Below are 27,267 nucleotides of genomic sequence, written 5' to 3' on the forward strand. Positions count from 1 at the left end.
TAATTTTTAATTTTTTTCTTCTGAATAAAAATTTGATGTTGGGATTTTAATATAAAAAAATTCAAAAATAAATTACGGAGGTATTAAAAAAAATGTATACAACTGGATGAGAGAAAGAGAGTATATACATGTTTTAGAATACAGTCTCAATTTGATCAACAAATAACGAGTGTATTCCATACTTTTGTAAAAGTAAACTGAAAATTAGTTTTGATTTATTTTTGTATGATATATATGTATGTATATATTTAATTATTTAATTAATTATTTATTTTTTGTACTCTAATTTCGTGTCGTATACCTATAACTTAAACCAAAACAAACACTATAATAATTCGTGTAAATTTGTATTCGTGTACTTTCATATATCAAAAAAGTAAAATCAAATCCATTATTTTTATATTATTTTCTTGTAGTATACGATATTGCGGGCTCCATTTAGAACGTTTACGAGATTAGTTCATGTATACGAATACGAATCAATGACGTTGACCTAATCCACACTATATACGTACACCTACATACATGAAAATTACACTCCCCTTTTTCTCTAAACAAAAATTTAAAAAACTCCCAAAAATCCCCAATTAAATAATCTAGGGTTTCCAATTACTATTCCAATTCTCCATGGACAGACACCGCGGCGCCGCCGCCGACCGCTACGGCGACTCACGGCCCTACCGGAACTCAAGAGCTCCTCTCCCTCCACCTCCGCCTCGCGGCGACGATGCTTATCCAATTAAAAATCATCACAATAATAAGGATTACACTAGTCCAACGGCTAGTTATTATAATTCAGGGTTTTCGAGTGGCGGTCGTGACCGTGGCGATTTGAATAGTCCACCTAGGTATTCGAGTAGTGGCGGTGGTGGACGTGGACCGGGGTTTCGAGGTGGTGGAGGACGTGGCGGACGGAGTAATTTTGATAAGCAGGGTCCGAATAGTGGTGGAGGTAGGGATAATTTTGATCAAAGAGGTCCGATTAGTGGTGGAGGACGTGGCGGTACGAGTAATTTTGATCAACAGGGTCCAGGTGGACGGGGCGGTAGGAGTAATTTTGATCAACAGGGTCCGAATACTGGTGGAGGACGTGGCGGTGTGAGTAATTTTGATCAACAGGGTCCCCGAGAACGAGGTGGTATGGGTACTTTTGATCAACAGGGTGCTGGAGGACGTGGCGGTGGGAATAATTTTGAGGGTAATTATGATCAACCGGGCCCAGAAGGACGTGGAGGTGTGGGTAACTTTGATCAACGGAGTCCGAGAGGACATGGTGGTGTGAGTAATTTTGATCAACAGAGTCCAATTACTAGTGGAGGACGTGGTGGTGTGGGTAATTTTGACCAACGTGGACGTGGTAGTATTGGTAGTTTTGATCAGCAGGGTCCAATTAGTGGCGGAGGACGTGGCGGAGGACGTGGCGGTGCAGTTAGTTTTGATCAACATGGCGGTGCAGTTAGTTTTGATCAACAAGGTCGAAATGCTGGTGAAGGACGTGGCCGTATGGGTAATTTTGATCAACGTGGTCCAGTTAGTGGAGGACGTGGCGGTATTGTTAATTTTGATGAACGGGGCATGACTAATGGAGGACGTGGTGGTGTGGTAAACTATGACAAACAGGGTCCGTTTAGTGCAGGACCTGGAAGTATGGGTAATATTGATCAACAGGGTCCGATTAGTGGTGGAGGACGTGGCGGTATGGTTAATTTTGATCAACAGGGTCCAATTGCGGTAGGAGGACATAGTGGTATGGATAATTTTGATCAGCAGGGCCCAATTAGTGGAGGACATGGCAGGATGGGTAATTTTGATCAACAGAGTCCAATTAGTGGTGGTCGGGGTGGAAGTACAGGTAATTTTGATCAACAGGGTCCAATTACTGGCCAGAAGCGAGGGTATCCTTTTTCTGCCCCTGAGGTATCTCCAGGTAGTTTTTTCAGATTGAGTTTTAGCTACTGATTGTTATTTGAACTTCTTATTTATTGTATTGAGATTAATTGTATTATTCATATGCTAATGGAAGGCCAATAAATTACTAAGTTATCTATTATTTTTACGTTGAGCTTTAATGATTTTTGTACCAATGTTGTTATATTTAATATGAAGTTGAGGTACTTACTGGAATCGTAACCTTTGGATACTATTCAAAAGCTAAATTAGTAAAAATTCTATAGTTTTAAGCTAGTATTATAATTCGGATATTTGTGTGAGACATGTGTATATATAGTTCAAGAATTGTTTTGTATGTGTTTAATGATATAATTATATAATTTTTTTATTAAGAAGTGAGTAATTGATTAGGTGTTCTGCTTTTCTAATCCCACTGATTTTCATTTGTTGCATATATATTGAGACGCCAAATATAAGAATTGATCTCTTTTTAACCTGTTATTGTTGATTTTGGTTTAGGAGGGCAACATAATCTGGTTTTTGCCCATTTTCATTACTTTTTTTGTGTAATTATTGTGTTATTTTTTTTGCATTTTCATTACTTTTTTTGTGTAATTATTGTGTTAAATTTTTTGTCGTCGTTTGTGGAATTTATGTAGTCATTTTTGCAACTTAATTTTGAATGTGGTATCTTTGGCTTGTTAGTATTGTTTGTCAGGCTGATATATAATTCTTTTGTAGATAATCATGATGGGGGTGCATTCACCAAACTTTTTGTCGGTTCTGTTCCAAGGACAGCCACCGAGGAAGAAGTAAGTTGATTGACTTGTTGAGTTAGTGTATGTGTGTACAGATTGTTCCCCACTTATTGGGTTCATGATTATCTTCTGCTTTGTGATTACTGTTTAATAATTAAGAGCTTAAATCTCAATGTAGTCACTGAACTCAGGGTCGCTAGTTATTGGGACTCATTTTTATCATTATAGTTGTGAGTAATGACGATTCCGTTAATTTGACTTGTTGACCTAACAGAATGGTTTGTAACTTTGAGATGGCAGCTGTCTAAGTTATGTAAATGACACTTGCAGCTGTCAAATTGTAAACTAATATTAGATTAACAATTTTTTTTCATAGTCTTCAAATGTTTAAAATTTTATTTTAAACGATTTTTTTTTTAATTTTCTTAATCACTTCTGAAATATTGATTATTTATCGAAATTTAAGTTTTTTTATTTTTATGTTACAATCTTTCTTTTTTACTTTTATGAACAAATTATATATTCTTTAAAAAAATTATTCTTCTAACACGCGTGATATTTCTGTATTTTTTTAGAAGTTTTTTACTTCATAAATATATGTAAAAAATCAGTTTTCCCTATAGGAAACTATGAACTGAGCTAATTAAATTTCTGACTACCTCAATATTTATATTTTTAAAGCTTAAGTATTAATAATTAGTATCAATAAACATCGCAAATTATAACTTTGGAAGATATATTAATGAAAATATATTGTTAATCTTAAAATAAAATTTAACAGCAAATTGTAAATACAGAGATCATGTATACTTATTGTATACACAGGAAAACTATATGTACATTCTTTTAAGATTAAAATGTTAATCATCCTGACATAAAAAAATGTTAATCATAAAAAATTTGAACATAAATTAGGGAAATCATGAACATAATCCAACTTGCTCTCCATGCAAAACCCATTTTCGAATAACTACTTCAGCTAAATTTCCGTTGTCTTTGTATGCACAATCTCAAACAAAATAATTATACGAAAGAAGTGTTATCATCTTATACCGAGTATTGAAAGTTTAAACTTGTAGTTGTGTTTCTCTTCAATTGGTAGTAAAGGTTAGTCAAGAGTGATTCTAGAGAGGAAATATATATATTTTTAGACGGGAATATTTTGTTTTTGAATTTGAGATTTACGTTTTTAGAGATGGTGGAGATGATTACATACATGTATCCATATATATTTGTGCGTGTTTGTTGAAGCAGTTGATTGTGGTGTGATTTGAAAACTGGGTCATCTTTCACGTGTTTCCACCTGGATTTCTGTTAATGTCAAGACACTTCAGTCAAGTCAAACTAACAGGTCTAACGGTGCTGTCATTACTTATAACTATAATGATACAAACGAGTCTCCGATAACTGGAGTGAGTTTTTTGATATATGCCTCTCACTTCAGTGACTACTTTGAGATTTAAGCCAATAATTAAGTTAATGATGTTATCTATAGCAACCATGTCAATTCTGCCCTTTTTTCTGTCAGATACGACCGTTGTTTGACCAACATGGACGTGTTCTGGAGGTTGCTCTGATCAAGGACAAGAAAACTGGGCAACAGCAAGGTATGCATGTATAGTTTACTTTGTACATTTTTTTTATTAGGTGTCTGTTTTCAGGTCCTTTGAGGGGCCGAGAGGAGCATCTTTAGCCCATTTTTCATCTCAGTTATTTTTCCAACACCTGTCGGCTTCTTGGTCATGGCTGCGATCTATCTTGTATGTTCGTCCTGTCCACCAAGAAGGCAAAGACTAAACCCTTAAAAATCAAATTCTGTGTTGATTAAGAATCGGGAAGCTTTAGATGTTGCTGCTCTTCAACTTGTCGACAGCTGATGTAAATAATATTAGGTTTTTGCGACAGAGCATCTATTACCATTGTAGCATTCGTAATTATGACATTTTTGTCGAAGTTGTCGTTGTACAGCGACACTTCAAGCGAATGCTGTTTATGTTATCAGATACGTAAAACACTGTAACAAAACAATTATATCGATTCTTTCTGTGCCTAATGCTCTAAAATGTGCATAGAAGTTGGACTTAAATATGTGGATGCATGAATATGAATGTGTCTATAATTGAACTTCAATCTAGGTTTGTAAGAACCCTTGTCGTTAGTCTGTATCCTTTTATTAGTGTGGACCGGCAATGTAGTCTGGGCCCTTTAATGAGGTATCAAATCTGGCCACGCGTCATGTTTACTGCATTTTAGATGATCCATCCTGAATTATATGGGATAGATTGTTCTTAGTATATTTCTTATTGGATATGATCATAAAGAAAATCATCCCTACATTTTGATAGTGGCTGCATATTTTTGTTTGTATGAGTGATGAATGTTATTTGAATGGGATCTGAATATGTTCCATTGCTTAGTTATGTGTGTGTTATCTTTTCTCTTGAATTCTCCCACTTCAAATCTGCTGTTAGTGTGAGAGTATTTCCTTAGGAATATATACTCTTCGTTATGTGGTTACTTACTGTCGCATTAATTTTAATGTCGCTGTTGCTGTATTAGAACTTTACACGATACCTGCATTGTAATTAAATTGTGCAACTATACTAAATCAGTTACCGAATAGTGGACTAGAGTAGTCATTTTCAGTCGATTATTGTTAGTTGGCTATAAATCTCTATTTTTACTTTTATTTAGACTTCTATTGATAATTATATCTCTGAAAAGGAATTGCTTTAGACACTTCCACCAACCCTCTCTCTCTCTATATATATATATATATCTACCTTTTTCTGCAAGTACCTGATGAGCTCGGGTTTCTCTCGATATTACTCATCTAATTCTCTCAGTTATCTGAATTCTGTGATATTACATTAGGTATCTAACAGCATGAGGGTGAAACTAATCCTGTTGGTCTAAAGGTCACTCTCTATCCTATGGGTTTAAGGCTCATTATTCAGTGTGAGGATATGAGAATTTATCTTTGCTAGTTTCTTTGTTACTTTGATCATTATATCTTCTGGCGGAGTTTGTATCAAGTCAGTTCCGTTCTTGATCTAGATCATAACTGTTATTATTCTGAATGAATGTAATGGATTGGTGTTGGATGTTTTATCGTTTTTTTTTTCATGTGCTTTGTCAATGAGAACACTCTGTCGCTACCCCTTGATACAATATATGTTCTTGTTTATTCACTGTGAAGGCTGCAATTGTGCTTCATCTGTTGTGATATGCAATTCATGTGACATCATCAAAATTATGATGGGTTCATTTACAGTTTTCGTTGGGTGACGTGGTGTCTTTAATTATTTCTGTTTGCAACTCCAAATAAGTTGTGTAATTCACCCATGTCTGATGGTAGTTGTATCTGTTAATGTTCCCTTAGTGGTCAGTTGCTCTGTTTAATATTTAGTCTGCAGTATATTGCAATGTGGTTAGATCGTCTTCAACATGGTTACTATTTGGCATTCTAATTTGGTTAGATAGAGACAGACTTGGTTAATAGTTTTATATGTTCATATTACGAACTATATTAGTTATGAAATGTTCTTATTGTTGTTTGAAATATTTAGTTTCTGAAGGCATAGTTGCTGAACTCAAAAATATTTTTTTTTCTTTCCATTATTGTGATTCATCCAGTGAGGTTAGTACCTTCTGCAAGTGATAAAATCTCTGAACGATCTTATTGTTGTTTGTAGATTGTAAAGTACTTGCTAATCCGATGAACAGCTTATTCAGAACTTTCATTAGGCTTATTTGTGGCTTATTGGCTTTTACAGATTCTTTTGTTGATATCAATTTTAGCCTTAAGTTTGATTTCTTTTGAGGGACATAACTCTTGGTTTCTTTTATAGATTGATCAATTTTGGATATGGTAATTATTAGAAATTTCCTTCATCATGTCTGTACTTTTTAGATATATGTAGATATGTATAGATGACTTCCAATAAGCGTAGTTTCTATTTCCGGGTCACCTTCTTAGGTACATGCATGTGTTGATCATATAGTGAAAAAGCCATCATAGCTACTTAATGACTGCATGAATTGTTTAAATTATGACGAGATCGTGAGACAGTATAATAGCAATGGGCAGTTACTCTTTACACTGATATGTGAATGCTATTATCTCTCTTTTTTGGTCAAGTGCTGATGCTGCAATGACATCCAGTTTTGGTTGTTCCAGACTTATATGGGAGGACTCTTTGATATCACGATAGGTTTACACCTCATCAACTATATAAACCTTTTTCATACATGATGATTCTTGTGGATAGTAGTTGAGTCTAGTTCCGGGACACAGCTATTTGTATCAAAATGGTTTATTGTTGGACACATAATTAATGTGAATGTGCGCCTATATCTATAGTTCCAGACTTCTTTATCATATCAATTTGTTAATTTTAAGACCAGTACTGTGTTTTGGTTATGAATTTGATCAAATTAATGGATGAAGTAATTCATGAAGTCAACCATCTTCTCATATTTGTTCAATGGTTTAAAGTTGACTGTTTTCATAGGATCGTTTGAAGGTTAAATATTTTCCAATGTGGTTGCAAGGAGTTGTACTTTGCCTATGGGTTATAATTGTTCATGTGATGACAATTAGGTTATGCGGTTATGGAGATACAAGCGGTAGATGGCTAACTCTAGTTGAAAGATGTGGTTCTGCTACTCTATACAACGTTGCATGTTATTTTATAATGCCTTAATGATTTGATTTATGTGACCGTATATTTTTTAGCCATTAGTTTTGGGAAATATAAATTCATGAGATATTGAAGAGCATATTCTGTGGTTTTAGGATGTTGATCTCTAAAGCTCTGTGAGGGGATCCCTAGGCCATTATAAAGACAAGAGTAATTGGTTCTAAAAAAATTAATTCTTGAGATTTTGTAGTATTAGGAGGTTGTTCTCTGAGGATATGTCCTTAGGAGGGATCCCGAGGTCTATAAATCAATGCAAGTTGCCTATGTGAATAGTGTGGAACTAGCTCATATACAGTGATTATAACGTAATACTTGGCATTTTGGCTTCTATTTGTCCTCTTGTTCACTGACGTTTTAGTGACATGTAATGTTTATAATGTTGTGTATCTAACCTTTTTAATAAGTTGATGTCTAATTTATTAACACTGAACTGTTTTGTATATGTGTTTGGTTACATCCTGGTCTCTAGCTAGCCTTTGTTGCAGGGGGTTCAGATTAGCTCATTCATAGAAGCTTAGGTAGGGAGTGGTTAGGTACTGTCCACATGTGGGGTGTTACAAAACTTAAAAAAGTCAGAACAGTACTATGTCAATATGATTATAAATAACTGGCGTATAAGAGGCAGTGTTTAGTAATTATTATTGTTCCATACAGTTATGACTTCTACCTGGATCCAACTAGTAGTTGCTACATATCCTATGTAGTAACTATGTTATTGTAGATGATGCATACCATTCTACACATCCTTGCAAATTTTACCTTAATTTTCTAAATTCGGTGTATGTAATATCACGTGTGCCTTTGTTTCATTCCATCACCCCCACTATGTGGTTAGCTGTAGCTAATGGTATATGGATACCAACTCTTGGCTTCCTGCAGGATGTTGTTTTATAAAATATGCTACTTCAGTCGAAGCGGATAGGGCTATAAGAGCTTTACATAATCAGCACACTTTACCTGGGGTATGTCTCTTTTGCTTCCATGTCTATTTACTTGATTTCAGTCAATATTTAGTTTCCATTTGTTTCAGGGTGTGGGTCCTATCCAAGTTAGATATGCTGATGGGGAGCGAGAACGCCTTGGTAATTTCTGTTACTACTAATTTTTGCTGCAGTTTAATTTTAAATGTAATATGTTGCTCATTTTCTTATCCTTTATGTGCACAAGTCGGTTATAAATATATTATTAGGCGTTTGATGGGAATTTTCTTTCCATTTATTTTTAGTAGATTATTATGAAACTGCTCTAGTTCAGATTATCCCAGGACATCGTCCTATGGAAACATTTTTTAGTTGTAGTTCCTTTTCCTTTTCAATATTAAATTTTTCTATAAAGATTTTTCAAAAATTTCAATGTCATATGCAACTTTAAGCTATTGTTTTTGCCAGAAAAGACTAGCAGAACGAAATGGTCTGTTAGAGGTACGGGGTTGAAAGGTGGAGAAGATGAAATTTGTGATTGGAATTTATAGGATTGGCTTTAATATCTATTTTTTTTTCCCGAGTATAACTTATATTGCATTTTTTTGATGTTGTGTTGTTTGTTAGGTGCAGTTGAGTACAAATTGTTTGTTGGCTCACTGAACAAACAAGCTATAGAAAAGGAAGTTGAAGAGGCAAGTCATAAGTATATGTATTTCATTGAGACGCTTTATGATTTTTGATGCCTTTTTTGTTATTATTATCTTGTATCTCGTAGAACTATGGCTACTTTTCTTTCTTTCGTTAGCTATTTAATTCTACTTCTTGTAATTGAGGAAATTTCGGAGAAAAAAGACAGGTGTAACATGTTGGTGGAATATCAGGAGTTTTGTTCTTTAGTGTCATTATGCATAACTGCATATATTTGTAGTTGGTCCTCCTCCATCGTTGTCTCTTTATAGAGAAAGGAGAATGTAGTTTGTTGCTCCTTGTCATTATAAAGTTCAGCCTCCTGTATCATGTTTCATACGTTCTTTTAAAAAGAAAGTTTTTGCACCCTATTACATCTCTCTTGTATAATACTTAAAGTTAATATAGAAACCAATATACTGATGAAGTTATGTTTCTGTTACAGATATTTTCATCATATGGTAGAGTTGAAGATGTGTATCTCATGCGTGATGAAATGAAGCAGAGTCGTGGTTTGTTCTGTTGCTCTCATTCCTCAATCTTGTATTATGCCACATATTTAGTTACATGGTTCTATACCTGAAACTGGTTGATACTGTATTTTTTGGCCCAATTTGTTTTATATCTTTTCACTCTTTGCATGCGTGTCTGGTTTGCGGGTGTGCAAAAAGCAGAAAAAGGCAAGTGGGAAAATGAAGATTTTAATATTTCTCTGATGCAAATATGCAACACAATTTGATGCTCTCAAATTTTCTAGACAAAATATCTGAGCTTACTGTACAATTCTTGTCCAATACGTTTTTATTTTTTAAATATTATAGGATTTAGTGAAGTAAAATTTGGAGTTCTGTGAGCTTGTCCACTTCTCTTCTAACATCAGCCTAAACTTTTGTGTATGGGGAATGGAATGTGGTGATTGAGATTATTGGATCCAATATTTGGAATTTATTAATTGACTCTGAGACATCTTGAAGACTCATAATATGAAATACTGGCTGTTTATTTTGGTCCGGTTCTGTTCTCTTAGTTTTCTCTGATTTATTTGACTGGTTATGCTTCTCTGATTTGATTTTTGATATAAATCTTTCGGTTTATAGTTCCAGTTTATGCACATAGTTCATAATTTTTTAATCTCAAATCCTAATATTATTCAAGTTTATTAAAGGATGTGGGTTCGTAAAATATTCAAGTAGAGATTCGGCAATGGCTGCGATAAATTCACTTAGTGGAACTTACGTAATGAGAGTAAGCTTCATTATCTTTTTGTTTGTTTGTCGTGGTCCTATTTTTAAGTAATAACCTGGCTGTCTATGAATCTTAGGGTTGTGATCAGCCACTAACGGTTCGGTTTGCTGATCCCAAAAGGCCAAGGCCAGGGGAATCGAGGTTAGTTTTGTATTTTTAACAATCGTGTTGTGATTATAATTTTATAAAATGTATTCGCAGAATGTTATTTAAAGATCTATAAATATATGCTCTGTAGCGAAGCTTACTGGGGCTTATTTGTCAGATACACAATTTGTTTAAGTTTTTTATAGATTCAATATTTTTTAAAGAAATTTCTACTATCCTCTACAAAAGTATGTTGAGAGGTACAAACCTTCACTTTTTCAAATGGTGGTTTGGATTACAAGCTAATACGTCAAGATTGTAAATTGGATTTCTTATTCTTTGAGAATATGTAACTAACGCATCATTTGAAAGATTAAAAGTTTTTTGTTCAGTTAAATCCTTTTAAGGCCTATAGAGCTGCAATTGAGCTTCAGTTGGTTGTTAAGATGTTATATCTTTTAAAAGATTGATGAATAACTTATTTTTAAGATCCTAGTTCATTTTCTTTTCAGAAATGCTCCTTTCGGTGGTCCTGGTTTTGGGCCTAGGTTTCAACCACCGGGGATTAGGTAATTCTGGCCTTCTTTGACGCTTTTATCAATTATTATTATCTAATGATTCTTGCTCTCTTCACTGTTTTATACTGATGCTTAATCTGGCAGGCCAATGCCAAACACAGTTGAGACTATTCACAACCAAAATGTACCTAATACCTGGCATCCAATGAGTCCACAGAATCCGGCGCCATCTTCTGATGTTGGGACACATACCCGGTTCCCAGCACCTTCAACACCAGTAAGAAAAAGCTTATGTTATTTATTACATTTTGCTTATAAACATGTTTAATATGTTTTCTTAATATTTTATCTTGATGTTCTTAAAAAATTATTGTATTATGAGGGTAAAAGACTTGGTGGCTAATTATTTCCGCTTTAGAACTATTGGATTGAAACATTGCTTGGGAATTGTGTTAATAGCCAATTCTTTCCAAAATTATTTAGACTGGTACTATTAACACTGTCAAGTAAAGTGATGTCAACGTTTCAGTGTTCTGCAATGCAAGTCAAAAGTTCAAATGTCCCCGTGTTTGGTTTGGTTAGGTTAGGTTGGTATTGGGATACTATCTTTTACATAGGTTGCTCTAGTTGGTTGCTCTTAAAGACACATGAATACTTGATGCTGGCTGCAGTCTATATGTTAGGGTGTACAGCGTTTATTCTAACACCAGTATCTGCTTCTACAATGCTGCCATAATTGATCAAGCAGAAAGGCATTGATGTCCTCTGTCTAGAAAAGTGTAGATAATCTTTAATTAGTTACCCGTTACTCCATAAGAATTGTTTTGGACTTCCTATTTGATTTACATTTTACATATTGAGTGAATAATGACACTTTTTGGTCTCTGGTAAAATAGGAGTAATTACTATAGAGCATGTTTTGAATTTTAATCAGTGAGGATTAGTAATGGTAGAAGTTGAATAGATGTTTGGCAGTACTTTTTAGGTAGTTTATAAATTGTGGTATTTAAACACTTCGTGGTGAGTTTAATTTTGAGTATATCCTAATTTGTGTCTCGATACTTTTGCCTGCAAATCTGTAGTCGGTGTCATCTACCAATTTCCATATTTAACTTGGATTCTGCTGTAACTGTAACCAAATAATTTTCGAGCTTTGGACCAATATGTTGTTAAGGGTGGGTTATAGAATAATCTGTTAGATTTTGGCTTTTGACTTGAATATAAAGTATTGATATCTGAGTCTTTTATGCTATGTTACTCGGACTCTTCATTTTACCTCCGAGTACCCGTGTCGGACACTCGACACTTGGACATGGACACTCGGACTCGGACACTTATTTTAAGCCAAAAACATGTATATTTTTCAAAATGTTGCCGAGTCCGATACCTGGACACTGTCCATGTCGGACACTTCTAGCCGAGTCCGAGTAACATAGCTTTTATGTCGTAGGCTTGTAGCCAACTAAACAACAATAGTTGTGATTCTGCTGACTTGCCTACACAACATAACCATTATCAATGTTTTGTAAACAATTTAGGGTGGTTCTTCCACTGGAGGCTATAATGGCTCTGCAGACGGTCCTCCTTCTGTGTTCCCAGCTTCTTCGTCGTCGACACTGCCACAGGTATGTTTTCACTTAAATCCTGCCTTCCTTGTTCTCTTGCTTCATAAAGTACCCATGAAATCCCCCCCCTCCCCCACCCTCCCGTGCTACTATTTAATCTTTGAAATCTTTACAGAATTATAACCAGTCAAAGCCGCAAGTCCCATCTTTTAGCCAGCAAATATCACCTCTACAACAACAGCCATATCAGTCATCACAGCAGTACCCATCTCCTATGCAGTCACAATTATCAGCATCTTACTCTCAGAATCAAACCTCTGCTGCACAACCTACACAATCGATTCCACTACGACCACAAACTCCGTATAGTCAGACATTTTCATCTCAAAAGCTGCCTGGTGTAAATGGACAGCTACCTGTTTCACAATCTCAAAACCAGCAGAGTCTCTCACCTGCTGCAGCACAAATGCCGTCAAATACTAATGTACCACCATATCCTCCCTCCGGTATGGCAAATCAACAGCAGTTGAATCCTCAGCAGCAATTTCCTCAACCTCTACACCAGCCAACTTCTCAGTTAACAGCACAGATGCTGTCACAGCAGACACAAGCTCTGCAGGCAAGGCTTCAATCATCACAACAAGCATTCTCGCAGATCCAGCAGCAACTGCAGATGATGCAACCATCAAATCAGAATTCTGCGACGCAGCAAGGTCCAAACGCTACTTCTCAGCAGGTACTGTACACGGATTAAGTTTGTAGCAACTGGATGACAATCTATTTTATATTTTCAAACTAATGATATAGTTGCAAATTTAATAGTTTTCTGGAAGTTCTCCCCTAAGGACTCTTATGTCCACTCTATTTCATTTCAAGTTACCATTAAATTGAACTTCACTTCTGTTTGTTTCATTTCTAAATCTTTATATGAGTAGCGCATGTAGTTGCTTTCTGTATACTTCCTGCTGAAAACTATTCTTCTGCAGTCGTGGGCTGGAATGACTCCACAGACAAGTGCCAGTGGTAAGGTTATACCTCCAGTTACAGATGGACCTGCTGCGACTGCAGCTTTAGTTATTCCTGAAATTACACATGGAGTGGTTCCTTTGAAATGCAACTGGACAGAGCATACCTCTCCTGAAGGATTTAAATACTACTACAATAGTACTACTGGTGAAAGCAAAGTAAAGTTTTTTGCCATTTGAAAAAGTTCTGATTTGGGTACTTTTCCTGCTGTATAAGTTAATAATTTTGTAAATTAAACATTGAATGTTGACATGACATTGCAGTGGGAGAAGCCAGAGGAGCTGTCATCGTTTGAAAAACAGCAGTCACAACTACTACAGAAATCTTCAGTTCAACAGCCTCAAAGTCAGTTTCAACCCCAAGGCTTGTCTATGCAGCAAGTTCCTGCAAATCCTCAAAGTCAAATCCAGTCACAACTTCAACCCCAGCTCCGCTACCCACAACAGTTCCAACAACCCTCTCAATCTTCATCAGTGAGTTCTTTAAAACAAAATATTATTTTAGATATATGCTCTTGAAAAGTATCTCACTTACCCATTTATTTTGAAATATTCAGTATCAGGCTCCTGGATATGCAGGTCACCAAGGTACTCAGGTATGTCACTGTTTTATATTTTTGTAACCCAAGTTATATGCAGAACTGGTAAAAACTGTTTGCAGTAACAGACAAGAAAATGATGCCATGTTAAAATCTTTTTCTGTAAAACATTTCACCTGGGCCAGTAGTTCTTTTTTATTACTGTCATATCTATATGAAACTGTTCCTCTCCTTTTTATGCCACTTACTCGGCCCTTTTACTCGGCCTAAGAGATAATGCTTACAAAATATGTTTATTAATTTTATGGATGAAATAATAACAAGAATCCACATATTAATGTCACATGTTTTCTCTTTGGTTTTGGTTTGACCTTCCCCCAAAAATATTTTTTGCACTGTAGGATCCAGCATATAAACAATCACCTGCAGTGGCTGGCTCAGTAAATGACTCCTCACGATTCCAGCAGGTATATGTGTTCATGTGTTCTTGAATGGCCTTGTACCTGTTCCTTTAATTGCTTTAAAGCATCACATTTCTCCTTTGGCGCAGGGACTTCAGGGTGCTCAGGAGTGGATGTGGAAGAACAAGCCCACAGGTTCTGAATTTGGAACTCTTTTCGTCACTTTGAAGTTATTATCCACTTATACTGTTTTTCCAGGGCTAAGCAAAATCATAATTTTTACTTTTTTGCAGGTGCCTGACTTTGAGATTGGATATATGCAGAACTGTCTCATCCTAAATGCTGAGTTCGAGGGGTTTTGTCTCGAGGCCAGGCAGGCTGGGAGAGCACGAGTAAATGCTTGAGACTTTGATCAACCGCACAACAGTGTTGTTCCTCAATGGTTTCTTTTACATATTATGGTTTATTCTCCCCTCCTGGGTCCTTAACATCTTGGCCTTTGTGCCTTCTCTAACTCCTGTAACATTTAGACTAGTTTTCAGTCTTAGATCTAATTTAAGTTTTTCTATATTATTTTCCCTGAGGAATCTGTAAGCTACATGGTACCATAAAATATGCATGATGAAAATCGATAAGAGCCTTTTGTACTTTTTTAGAGCGTAGTCTGTCTTATGAGGTGTTAGAATGTTCATGATATTTAGTCTAGTCATTCCCTCAGTTATTTGATAAAATAGTAGTATTCTGTTTAGCTGGAACCTTTGAAATGGTTCTTTTCACAATGCAGGAACCGTTGAAATGGTGTTTTCTACACTTGGCCGTTAGTATTATAGTTAATATTATTATTATCTTGTATAATAATAGTTGCTGAATCATAGTAGTGAGTCTAAGCATAATAGTTGCTGAATCTCGTCATGTTGATTGCATTATTTGTCATCCAGATTTTTGAAATCAATGATATTATTATGTTTCTCATGCATAAACATCAAATTTCTATCGAGAACCACAACTGTGAAGCCACGAGATAATAATATCTCTTTTCACTTAATACACACCACATTTTTTATTCTTTTATTTTACAAATATATTACACATTTTAATTTAATACATATCACACTTTATTTGAATACATATTACACACTTTATTTTACATGGATAATAGTAATATGCAGTCTTTTCGTTACTGTTTTGGGCCTCGATAGTACTATATATAAAATTTAGTTAGGTTGTTTTTTTCCCATAAGCTAAATACGTACATACTGTTTATATAAAGATTTCCCAAATAAATTTGGAATTCAAACGAAGAGTGGATCGAAGTGTGTTTGATCTTTTAGAACGTCTAGGGGTTAATAGTTGAAAAGTATTATTAATTACTTGATAGTTTATTCGTTTTGAAGTGCAGGAAAAAATAAGTCTAAACATTAGTTTCTTAGATTACCTTAAATATTAGGATAATGGCTTGACAAGGTCACGAAATGGTATATAATAATGGGTGAATAGGCCCAAAATAAAGATCGATATTATTTCCTACACCGTATTTAGCAGCACACAAACTATTTCACTGATATTTACTAGTTTTATGATTAATACGAGATATGACGCAGGAAATTATTTTGCGACCAAATATATCTATTTTATTATTGCTATTTAATTCCGATATAGAGAGTTTTTTTTAAGAATAATACAATATGACTAGTAAAAGAGATTAATTAAATTAGACCAGGAGTTGATATTTAATTAGTTAAAGCACATGGCTTAATAAATATAATGATGCATCTTTAGAGGTAGTTATGTCTTAATCTAAATTTTATAATATAAAATTAGAGCAGATAATTGGGCGACCGACAAGATTACATTTATATAGAGGTAGTGGTGAATAATATGATAGAATCATATTAACGTATGAAACCTAGCAACTTGTTATAATATACCTAATATAATTATCTCCCCCCCACTATTATTTGTTTTTCAAGTGGGAGCTACTGTTTCAGAAAAAGATAGTAGCTTCTAAATTCATTAGGCTAATTCTAGCAATTTAACTTACATTTCAGACGTATCTTCTTTTGACTAATTCATGTTTAAAGTCGTTAAACAACAGCTAATTATTACATTTCTTTAATGAAAAATCCAAATCCAAAGAAAAGGATTAGTCACCATGAGAAATCCAAATCCACAGAAAAGGATTAATCACATAAACCAAATTCAGAGAAACTGTCTTTTAAATTTCGAGATTAAGTACCTAATCATGTATTGTGTTTTTTCATGTATAATACATTCAGTGATGGAACTGATTAGAGGTTAACTGATGATGAGGCTGAATGGGAGAAGTCATGTAATTTTCAGTTTGAATTCTTGTCTCACAATAAACAATCAGTGTAGAAGGATTTATATAACATAAATCAAGGTTTATAATTATGCAGTTGAATTTAGGAGTATGGCTAAATTCAATCGTATATGTCAAATTTATTGCTAAATTCGATCGCGTAAATATGACAGTATATAAATATGATTTTAGACGTGTTATTAAATTCAACCGAAATTTGTTTGAATTTGACCCCTTGTTCTTATAACTAACTATGTTTATAAAATATATAGTTTAACTACATACTAAATATTTACACAAAAAAACCTATAAAATAATATTTCCTTTATATTTGTATATTATACTAATAAAAATCAACAATAGTAATCCTATGAATAATAAATGAACAAAAAATGCCACTAAATATTATATATATAGAAGTTTGGTAATGTATATTTTCAATGATAGTTGAATTTTTTTAAATAAATTTTATAATTACAAAAATACTACTAATACATTCACATTAAAAATAATTTAATTATATCTCAAATGAGTATGATTATGCGAGTACTTAAATCAAAATCGTCTTACTTATTAAATTCTAAATCATGTTACTTTACGTACTTAACATTCTAAATTACGAGAATAATATCAATATTTCTAAAGGTCCCTAATCGAGTATTATTATTAAGGGATAATAATAATGCATTAAAATTGGTGTGTTTGTTGACTGATGATCACATCTCATTGATCATATGTATAGTGATACTAAAGTAAAAAACAAATGCATATGTAAATGTAACATGGTGCTAGACAGACCCGATGTGAGATTCTACATGTCTGTTGTGTCATAAGTAATTCTCAAAGTGATAATGATGTAATGATCCTTAGACCTGAAGTCATTATATTTCTATATGAGAATTAATATATATATATATATTGATTCCATTAAAAGTTATCCTTAATGATAAAAGTGTATTTCAAGTATATTATGAATCGTATGAGAAATATGAATGATCTAGAAATGATTTAACTCTCCTAATTTTAGGAGTGATATTATTGGTCTCTTGTGTGGGTTAGACTATGAAATGCGTGGTCACACTCAAATGTTGATTTAATATGATAGTAACTCATTGATCAAGGAAACTGTATTAAATATTGATGAGGATGACACATTACATGCCTCTAGTTTAATCTATAATATGTGGTTAAAGGGATTATATTACATTGTACATTATTCACGAAAGGTTAAATCGATCACCGATTGAATTATTATTACTTGGGCAGTAATGATGTATTACTAGATGCCGCTCATTATTTACGATTTTAAATTAGATATTAAATTCGTTGCCAACGTAATAATAACCTATAGGGCAACACACAAAAATGCTTGAAGGATTTTTTAATTTAAAAAAATTTCATTCAACCATACATCATACGTAACCCTAAACAATTTACCCTGCTCTATATAAACAATGTGAATTCACCTCATAAATTTCTGCATATAGTTTCCAATCTTTGACCTTGTCAATTTCTGCTAAAATTAATGATATATAATCTTAACTCACCTGCTCATTAAATTCTGTTAACAGTTATGATGTCTTAGTAACCATAATTTATGTAGATGCCAAAAATGCAAGACATATATATATCATCATCATCATGCATTCTGATATTTCAGAGATCACAATGCAGCAAGTATGTATTCCAATTAGCTGGAAAGTTGGAGATAGAATATGTGACAGTATTCCAAGTATATGATACTGCTTTTTCAAATACAAGATCTTATTTATATATATGCCTGTATACATGAGTTTCATCCCACAGCTGCTCCCATTAATAATGTTTCCGAGGATCAAACCTGTTATATCCCATCCAACTATATATAATTTATCCAGCTGTTTTAATTGGAGAAATATCATAAACTTTTACGTGCTGTGCCCATATATATTACATTATATATTGTATAGATTAATAAAGGGAATAATGAAATGAGAAATAAACACTGAAATTCTAGTCAATTAATAATGTGTTGTATTGCTAATATTCTCATGGTGTACTAGTAATTTTAAACCAACCAAAGTGGTATCTTTATTTAAACAGTTTTATCATACTACAAGCTTATAATAACTGGACTAATCTTTTTATTACTTTTATCCATTCAATTTGTATCATTGCACAAAATAGGGGCGAATCCTTCGATGAACTTTATGGTCAAATTAAGTTTAAAAAAAATTAAAAAGACTAAAATTTGACTATTTAAATGGATATTTTTTTAAAAAGAATGACCAAATATTTAGTACTTGATAAATATGAAATTCAGTTTTACAATTTAATAAGATTGTTTGATTTTTTTTTGCAGGTTAAAAGAGGCAAAAAATTCTCTAGTGAGCCAAGTTGAAAAAGAACAAATTGCAAATCAATTTTAGCATGGTGTTTCATAATATACTATTTTTATATATCATATATGTTTGTTTTATTTTCATCACAGGATATATCTATCTTTAACATGTAAATATATTTAATAATTTATGAATATGTTTTTTTAAATATTAAACTTTATATTGAACTTACATGTTTAATCCTAAACATGCAACCAAAGATACATTGGTTACAATGTAAATCACTTGCAATATGAATTATTAATGTATGTTCAAATCTGTACTCCATCCAAAATCTTGGCGTCCTTTTGTATTTTAAAGGTAAAGAAATAATTTCAAATAACTTACTAGCGTTAAGTCAAATTTTGTAAGCTTATACTTATAAATTACATTTCTTCGGTTCAAAATTAGACAATAGAGTTTTTCAGAAATAGTTATGAGCAAATGATTGTTGGCTGCATATGCAAGGTAGATCCCGTATCTTTTATACTATTATATTATATTACACATGAAATATTTAAAATTTTAATTATTAATTCTGTGATTACTCAATTCATACCCGTTCAATCGAATTGATAAAAATGGTTAAACATATTTTTAAAAATTATTATTCAAAAGGTAAAAGATTGGAATATCACTAACGGACATATTATTAAAATTATATTTATATTATAATAATAAAAAATAACTGTACTAGTTACATATATCATAGTTACATATATATATTATATATATATAGTTCTCTCTATATATTTCAAAACCTCACCATACGTTGGAAGAATAGCTTGGCATTGAACATACCCCTTTAACTATTGATTATAATGGAGGAATTGTCAGTGATCAAGCTATTTACAAATAGAACCAAGCTAACCAAGTTTACTATTAAGGATTATGATTCAGCTACCGCACAATTAACTTTATAATTACTCACAAGTAGTTCAAGGTTCATAAATGATAATAAGTAATGTATATAACAGCTGCAGGCATGTTCATAGGTAGCCATTAATATGCTGATAATGGCACAATTGTACTTGTATCATATAAGTAAATGTCGAATGAGTAATCTTTTTAAAAGTTTCACTGGGAATTATATGCAATGATCTACAGTGTGTGCGTGTATATGCTTCTCCACACACACAAAAGGATGGGGCATTGTGGTCTCCCAAGGATGGGAAAAAGTAAAAGAAGTTGCGCTTGCAATGTCGATTCTCAATTCATATATAAAAGCCTATATATGACAGGAAATCATAAGTAGAAAGCACACTCTAGCCTAGTGATCGATCAAGTAGTATTGTACTATAGCTAGCAAAAGACAGTGTAACATGGACAATCATGTCATTTCAGTTCCAGTTTGACGTCCAAGACATCTATACCATCTCATGAGCAAGTGTGTATGTGTACAAATCTTCCAGAAATTCTCATGCCAACCTTTTCAACTAGGCCAGAAGTTCAGTTGGGAACCTCAATCAATATGTTCAATTTCATCAAGGATTTAGCTTAAAGTAGTAAGTACTAGTAAGCACGCCATTTGTTTATATTTTGATCAAACGGGTAATAAAATCACAATGAAAACCAAGATATGGAAAACCTAGTCTACATATATTGATTGGTGACTCTCTCTCTCTCTCTCTCTCTCTCTCTCTCTCCCTCCCTCCCTCCCTCCCTCCCTCCCTCAAGGATATGGATGATTGAGGACAGAAAATGAACATTACATGTTATTATTCTCAAATTAAACCCTGTATGAGCTGAAAACAAAACACATTTTAATAAACAGAAACATGCAATTCACCAACTGAATAGAATAGGTGATCAAACTCTCTGTCCAAATAAGATGAAAGACAAGTACATATAAACACGCATAGATTTCTAAAGCTTATAATATACACTAAAAAGGCAAGTTAACTAAGCTAGCTAAATAGCAAATAAACATGCCACCTGACATGATGGTGCCTAAACCAAAGGTTGTTAAGATAACAAAAAGATCTTATTAACTAGACACCTTAATTGTAGATAATTTGCAATGACTAGAAGGATTAGTCCAGCTCCATTAAGAACCAAGTCATAAGAATACAGAACTCTTGATTTATATAGCCATTTGGATGCGGACCACTAGTAAATCGTAATTAGTTGTGATCATTTGCATCCAAATTACCCGTGTAAATTATGCAAATCAGCAGTTCTTAGTTCTCAACTTCTCAACTTCTCATTTTATTTTTCAATTGTTTATGAGGCACAATATATATTATATTGAGCTTGCTAATTTAGCGGTTTGCCTTTGTAAACGTACATACCAAACTAGCATACAGTGTGAAAATAATGTACTCCATATGGCTAGCTATAATTAATTAAGCCACCATTCTTCCAGAGTAACAAGTCATGTTAACTATAAGATATCTATCATATATAGTTTTCTTAACACTGATTAGGGGTGATTGATAGCATATATATAAGAAGGGAAATAATAACTTCAAACACCCAAAAATTTTAAGCACAATTAAGTTGCTCAACAGATCAGAATACAAACCCTAACCCTAAATATTCCTGCTAATGCACTCCATTGATATCAAAGCACATGTAACAATGCTCCAACCTCACATATTGCACTGACTGTATATAACATCATATATAGAATAAGAATATATAAGAATTATAAATGACAAAAGTAGAGGCCAAAATGATTTTACAAATTATAGACATACATGAACCCGAAAATCTCCATTATAATCCGGAAAAAAAACATCTGATCATCTTATGAAGTACAATAAAAGAATAGCATATTTAAGAAAGAAAGAGAAAACAGTACCAGGTCCAGAAGTATTTCCACATAAACTAAAGAAAGGAGCCTAGCTAAAAGTCATCTTACATCACCGAAAATTAATCCAAAGGGAGGGGAGGTTCCTAGTTAAGAAGGTTAATTGGTTGCCGAAAAATCAAGAGATAATTAATTAGAATTAAGCCAATTAACCTTAGGAGTCAGTACTAATAATGGAATATACATACCAAATTGCATTTGGATATGCGCTTAATTTTTATCCTCTTTTTTCTCCAGTTTCATTTGTGACGGAGCCACCATGTCCTGTAGAAGTCCTTGATCTCGAAACATAGTCATCTGCTGGTTCGGATTAAATGGCAAAAGATTTTGTCCGTCTTGAAGCATACGGTTGGAGAATGAACCTGAATCAATTGTAGCAGCAGTAGCAGTAGTAGCAGCAACAGCATCAGCATTAGCAACTCCAAAGTTGAATGAAGACAACGATGGATTATTGTACATAAAATAATTCGGTCGTTGTTGATATTGTTGCTGCATTCGATTTTGATATTGAGCTAGCTGTTCAGTACTATAATGCACATTAATATTACTCAAATTATTGGCACCAGAACCACTGCCACCACTACCAATGCCACCACTTCCCATGGCACCAACATTATATGCAGCAACACTCATGTCACCACCAATGCCACTGCTAAAACTAGTACCAATGCCACTACTCAAGCTACCACCTATGCCACCAATTCCGCTACCACCAATGCCACTAACCAAGCCACGAAAAGTGAAAGAGTCGGGGAATATTCCGGTACTACCACGTGGGGCATTAACGGGCAAAATATGAGTGTGAGTACCTTCATAAGTGGTGACAACTATGGTAGGATCCTCTGATGACCTTTCCACTCTTTTCTTTACACCACATCCTGCACTAGTGCAGCGATAGTAGTTCCTGTTTAAATCAACACAAACAACATTACTTGCATGACCCACAAAGGATCTATCCCCAAATCTTTATAAATCATAGATTATGTTAATCAGTCGCACGTTCTTTAATCATCAAACAAAACAAAACATATCATATTACAAAATTATACTAATCTACCAAAACAATAGTATATTTTTTCACCTTGGAAAAGGGCTGTTTTTGACAGCTTTTTGGCCATATTTCCTCCATCTATATCCATCATCCAAGTTATCTATGTCACTCTTTGTCATGAAGGCAAATCTTGGCTGTTTTGGTTTTTTGGGTTTTTTCAGTCTTGGTTCAGTTATCCTGCAAATAAATTTACATATTAGTAACTAATATTCATTGATTATATAATTAAAGACCCACATATACTGATCATCTACTTTTGTTTACTCTAACTACAATTAATTGAGGAGTGAGCCATTATTAATTGTATGTCTTCTGTACAAATCACATCATAATTGTAACAGTTACCTCCTCATTAATCAAATCAAGTAGTAATCTTACCAAACCAAATAATTAACATGTAATTACAAAAAAAAAGGTAGAAAGAACAAATAAACTTACTGTCTTTTGTTCTTTTGTTCAGGTTTCTGCTCAGCTTCATCATCTTGATCACCAGTTTTAATACTGATCTGATCCTCGTTCACCACTTCATTTGATGAAGAAGAAATCGAAGAAGAAATATTTGGAGTCATCGGGGTAAGAGCCGTCTCCGATGAGTCCCCCACAGCCGCAGCAGCAAACGAAAACTGCTGCGGCTGTGGGGGCATAGTATCTTTAGGTGGACTACCAAGTAGATCAAAAACCGAGCTAGTTGGAGGAAAATAATAATTCTGAGGAATTAACATGTCCATGAAATGATATTTTTCGATATCGTCATGATGTATGTCAAATATACTTGTTGGTGGTGGACTACTAACCGGAGGAATGATCTGCTCACCGGAAAATGCTGGCGTCATAGCTGATGTAGGATTAATATTTTGATCGCCACCCTTGTTAGCAATCTCATCTGGGTTGTTCTTCTCCATTTGATAGACAAGAAAGCTGTATTTTCAAAAGCTTAGATTCTTATTTATCTCAAGCTAGCCTCTTCATTTGTAAAAACAACTACTGTAGCTTTTATGCAAAAAGTGTACAAGTTTAATACTAGTAATAAACAAAAAAGTGTGTCTAAATATTAAAAAATATGTATAGATGGAGAGAAAGAGAGAATCAGAGATTTAGAGATTATTTGTAGAGAAGCTACAAAGTAATATAGAGGAAATGACCGGTGAATGCCGGTGGAAACTGTACGGAAAATGTGTGAAGATGTAGAATGATAGTTAATGAGAAAAAAGTGGGCCACCGTCAAGGAGGGGTCAGGTTTATAGTAGATGAATTTTTTCTTACGCGGGGTTGTTGACCGGGAACCGGCTTGTGTGAACGGATTTCCGGTTTCACGTGGGCATGCAATAAGTAAAAAAATATAAACTTTTGTAGATGTGGATTTTCTTTTGCCGGTTTGCTTTCTAACTGTTGGAGGCAACAGCCAGAGACCCCAAATATCGTCGCACTTTGTTCTGCCTACTGTAACATTAGATTGCAATTTCACAGAGACAAGATTACATTAGATGATCCCTACAACAAGAGCATAATGTTATTGTCTATTCACAAATAAACATCAAGGTTATAATCAATACAATTTAATATCTCAAGTGATTAAAATGTTCTAATTCAACTCCACCTCAAATTTCTTGAAACATATATTCGGTTGTAAAGTTACTAGTAATATTTATGATACAAATTAAACATTAATGTTTTGGTAGCAGAAGTGTTTGATGCACAATTGCCAAGTAAATAAACATATATTAACTTAACTGCTCTAATAAGAACTCACCCGAAGCTTGGATTAAATTTATGACGGAGAAAAGAAGCTAAAATGGTCGACCGGATGGCAAGTGATAGATGACGAGTTGCAGAACCAAAACTTACATGTATGTTGTATACAATGCTGTCTCAAATACTTTGGAAAATTAAACTAAAATTATTATAAAGAGTTGGTAATGGATGACATTAAATGTCAAGATTTAGAGATATCTATAAAATTCTAAAAATTTATAATTAAATGTCACTTAAATGTTGTTTCCAAATTATTTATAATAAATTACTCGATCTAATATAAATTTTAAATCATTATGATAAAATATTAAGAATTACAAGACACCATTAAAATCTTGCGCATTTCTTAACCAATATGTCATCAAATTAGTGTTCAATACGTCACTGATTCATCGTACGTATACGTTTTAACATTTCATCCGTACAAACAGTATTTTGTACATTATCCTAAATATGCACGTACAAAGTTCGTACACTCATAGAAGTCTTACGCTGACTTTCATCTATAATATTTTTTAAGGGAAGATTCAAATTTTAATTAATTATGATATGAGATTAACATTTTATTTAAAAAAATATATTAGCATATTATAATGTTGCATCTCTTATTACATATATATAGGCTTTCATAATATTAATTGGGTTGAATTAGTAAAAATGTAATTGAACTTTTAAATCCGATCCTTTAATTATGATTATTATAAAATCGATCAAATTTATGTACAAATGAACGTTGCAATCGAATTTAGTTAAATTCGATTAAATCTGTTTTTCAGCAGTGCCAAAGTCAACTTTACATATTTACATATGTAATATATGATGCTATAGATCACAAAATTAATGTTGGTGACATCTTTTGCATGAGCTCTCACTCCTAACTATCCATAAGAATGAACGGTTATTCCATCTTGTATTATCTGCTCGCATCATCTCTAAACATAAATGATAGCATGATACCACACAATATCAATCATCAAATATAAAGCAATTAATTGGATTGATTGATGTCAGCTCCGTTTTATCTCTTCTCCTTTCTAAAATTGTTGCATGACATCATTTTCATCTGCTCAAACTCATACAACTCTCCCGTTGACCTATTCATTTTGATTACGCCTTTCTAAAATTCGAGTATTTAGCAATATCAGATTTCGAAAATCGTTAACTATAATATTAATTTATAATTTCTTAGTCGATTTTTGAAAAATTGAATTATTTATCAACGATTTAACATTTAATCAATTTATCAATAATTTATGGATGATTTTTGAAAAACGGTCGATTTTTATAACAGAACATGAGATTACTTAGTTACAAAATTATGTTATAGGATATTTATATTATTTTTTATTCATTTTTAGAAAACAAGGGAACTATTATTCTCTTGAGGTACAGAGTATTCTGGGCTGAATTATGTGTATATTTTTTTTAGTTTAAATATATATAATATGTGTAAAATAGAGGTTAAATGAAATATTGGAGAAATAAATAGTGATAGGTCCTCCATTACACGGTCTACAGCTATGGAGGGAACTCAGTTCGTACTCCTTTCTTAATGATAATGGGTTACATGGTTACACAGTGAAATGTACTAACCGTAATGATGAGTGTTTGAGATATTATGAAATGATACGTCAATTAATCTGTCGTAATTCTGATAAGACTTGCTCTTTTATTCATTTGTTACTTCTTATTGTCTCACCTATTCTCAGGGCTGGTTAATTACATTGTTATTATTAATTGCATGCTTATCCTTACCATAATCATATCATTTGTTTTTATTTGGACAAAACAAAATATAAAAAGAACATATCCTCTACTTTGACAAAATAAAACAATAAAAATAAATACCAATAATAATAAATAAATTATACTAAAATGGCACCATGCTCGCTCGCCGATGGAATGATATTAACATAGGTCAACCCTGTTAACCTTACACTTAAACATGACTTCGCAAACAAACAATATAAGTAATATAATACATAGTTTTTGGGTCAAGTATTGTAAATAGAGAGTAGCGGGTCGAAATAAACATAAATGTAATCCATAATACACGGGTCCAGGTCGACATTGTAAGTTTGTAACCATGTTGGAAAAGCGTAAAACACATTGTCCACGGGCAGCCATTACCACTAGGCAGGCTGCAGCTTGTAGAACAAGCAACCTTATTCTCTAATTAACTACTGCCGCCTATATAGTTTTACTGAGTGAATCACCACGGGAACGAAATTTATGGTTTCAATTGTTTAAACTAGTCTTTTTCTGGGGAAAAGATTTACGGAAAAGCAAAGTGTATAAAAATTATATTAGAATCACCCGTTACATTTTTAAAATAAATGTAACTAAATCATTTGCGAGATTCGTTGGTTTACGGTTTCAATTCAATTTTTTCGATTTATCATCGGTTGTGTTTAATTTGTAAATGATAGAATCTAATAATTCTATAAACATATAATTTTCTAAAATAGAGACAAACACCGTAATTATCATATCTAATTATCGAGATTAAAACTGAAGGCGGAAACGTACCAGAATCCATAAGGCTATAATTATAACGATATCTGAATTTGAATAATATTCTTGATTATTGTCTTTCTCAACCAAGTACTCCTTAGTGTTTCTCAATAGCTC

At 33.3% G+C, this 27,267-nt stretch overlaps 2 protein-coding genes across 3 annotated transcripts; one reads left to right on the plus strand and one right to left on the minus strand.

The window, feature by feature from the left end:
* The first annotated feature begins 524 nt into the window (after positions 1-524).
* LOC141677875 (flowering time control protein FCA) lies at positions 525-14,996 on the plus strand. 2 transcript variants are annotated; one of them, XM_074483985.1, is made up of 19 exons: positions 525-1,927; positions 2,632-2,702; positions 4,177-4,255; positions 8,231-8,313; positions 8,382-8,433; positions 8,899-8,966; positions 9,407-9,473; positions 10,127-10,206; positions 10,283-10,347; positions 10,806-10,862; positions 10,956-11,088; positions 12,350-12,436; positions 12,552-13,112; positions 13,363-13,560; positions 13,666-13,875; positions 13,959-13,997; positions 14,342-14,407; positions 14,491-14,536; positions 14,635-14,996. In XM_074483985.1, exons 1-19 carry the CDS (start codon positions 628-630, stop codon positions 14,640-14,642), a joined length of 3,270 nt encoding a protein of 1,089 aa, XP_074340086.1. In that variant the 5' UTR covers positions 525-627; the 3' UTR covers positions 14,643-14,996. The 2 variants fall into 2 exon arrangements, with proteins under 2 accessions (XP_074340086.1, XP_074340087.1); XM_074483986.1 differs by having other exon boundaries at positions 8,905-8,966.
* Positions 14,997-21,828: 6,832 nt separating this feature from the next.
* Positions 21,829-23,975, minus strand: LOC141676626 (uncharacterized). Its single transcript, XM_074482310.1, has 3 exons — positions 23,323-23,975; positions 22,915-23,061; positions 21,829-22,737 (listed from the first exon to the last, which is right to left on the minus strand). The coding sequence occupies exons 1-3, from the start codon at positions 23,784-23,786 to the stop codon at positions 22,044-22,046; spliced, it is 1,305 nt and encodes a 434-aa protein (XP_074338411.1). The 5' UTR covers positions 23,787-23,975; the 3' UTR covers positions 21,829-22,043.
* Positions 23,976-27,267: the final 3,292 nt, after the last annotated feature.

Source organism: Apium graveolens, chromosome 8 (assembly GCF_009905375.1).
Source record: "Apium graveolens cultivar Ventura chromosome 8, ASM990537v1, whole genome shotgun sequence".
NCBI lineage: Eukaryota > Viridiplantae > Streptophyta > Magnoliopsida > Apiales > Apiaceae > Apium > Apium graveolens.

Coding starts and splice junctions, on each gene's coding strand:
- LOC141677875 (XM_074483985.1), top strand. CDS start 628: ATGGACAGACACCGCGGCGCCGCCGCCGACCGCTACGGCGACTCACGG. Junction 1,928..2,631: donor TGCCCCTGAGGTATCTCCAG/GTAGTTTTTTCA, acceptor ATTCTTTTGTAG/ATAATCATGATGGGGGTGCA. Junction 10,348..10,805: donor CCAAGGCCAGGGGAATCGAG/GTTAGTTTTGTA, acceptor TTTTCTTTTCAG/AAATGCTCCTTTCGGTGGTC.
- LOC141676626 (XM_074482310.1), bottom strand. CDS start 23,786: ATGGAGAAGAACAACCCAGATGAGATTGCTAACAAGGGTGGCGATCAA. Junction 23,062..23,322: donor GAACAAAAGAACAAAAGACA/GTAAGTTTATTT, acceptor ATTTATTTGCAG/GATAACTGAACCAAGACTGA. Junction 22,738..22,914: donor AAAAACAGCCCTTTTCCAAG/GTGAAAAAATAT, acceptor TGATTTAAACAG/GAACTACTATCGCTGCACTA.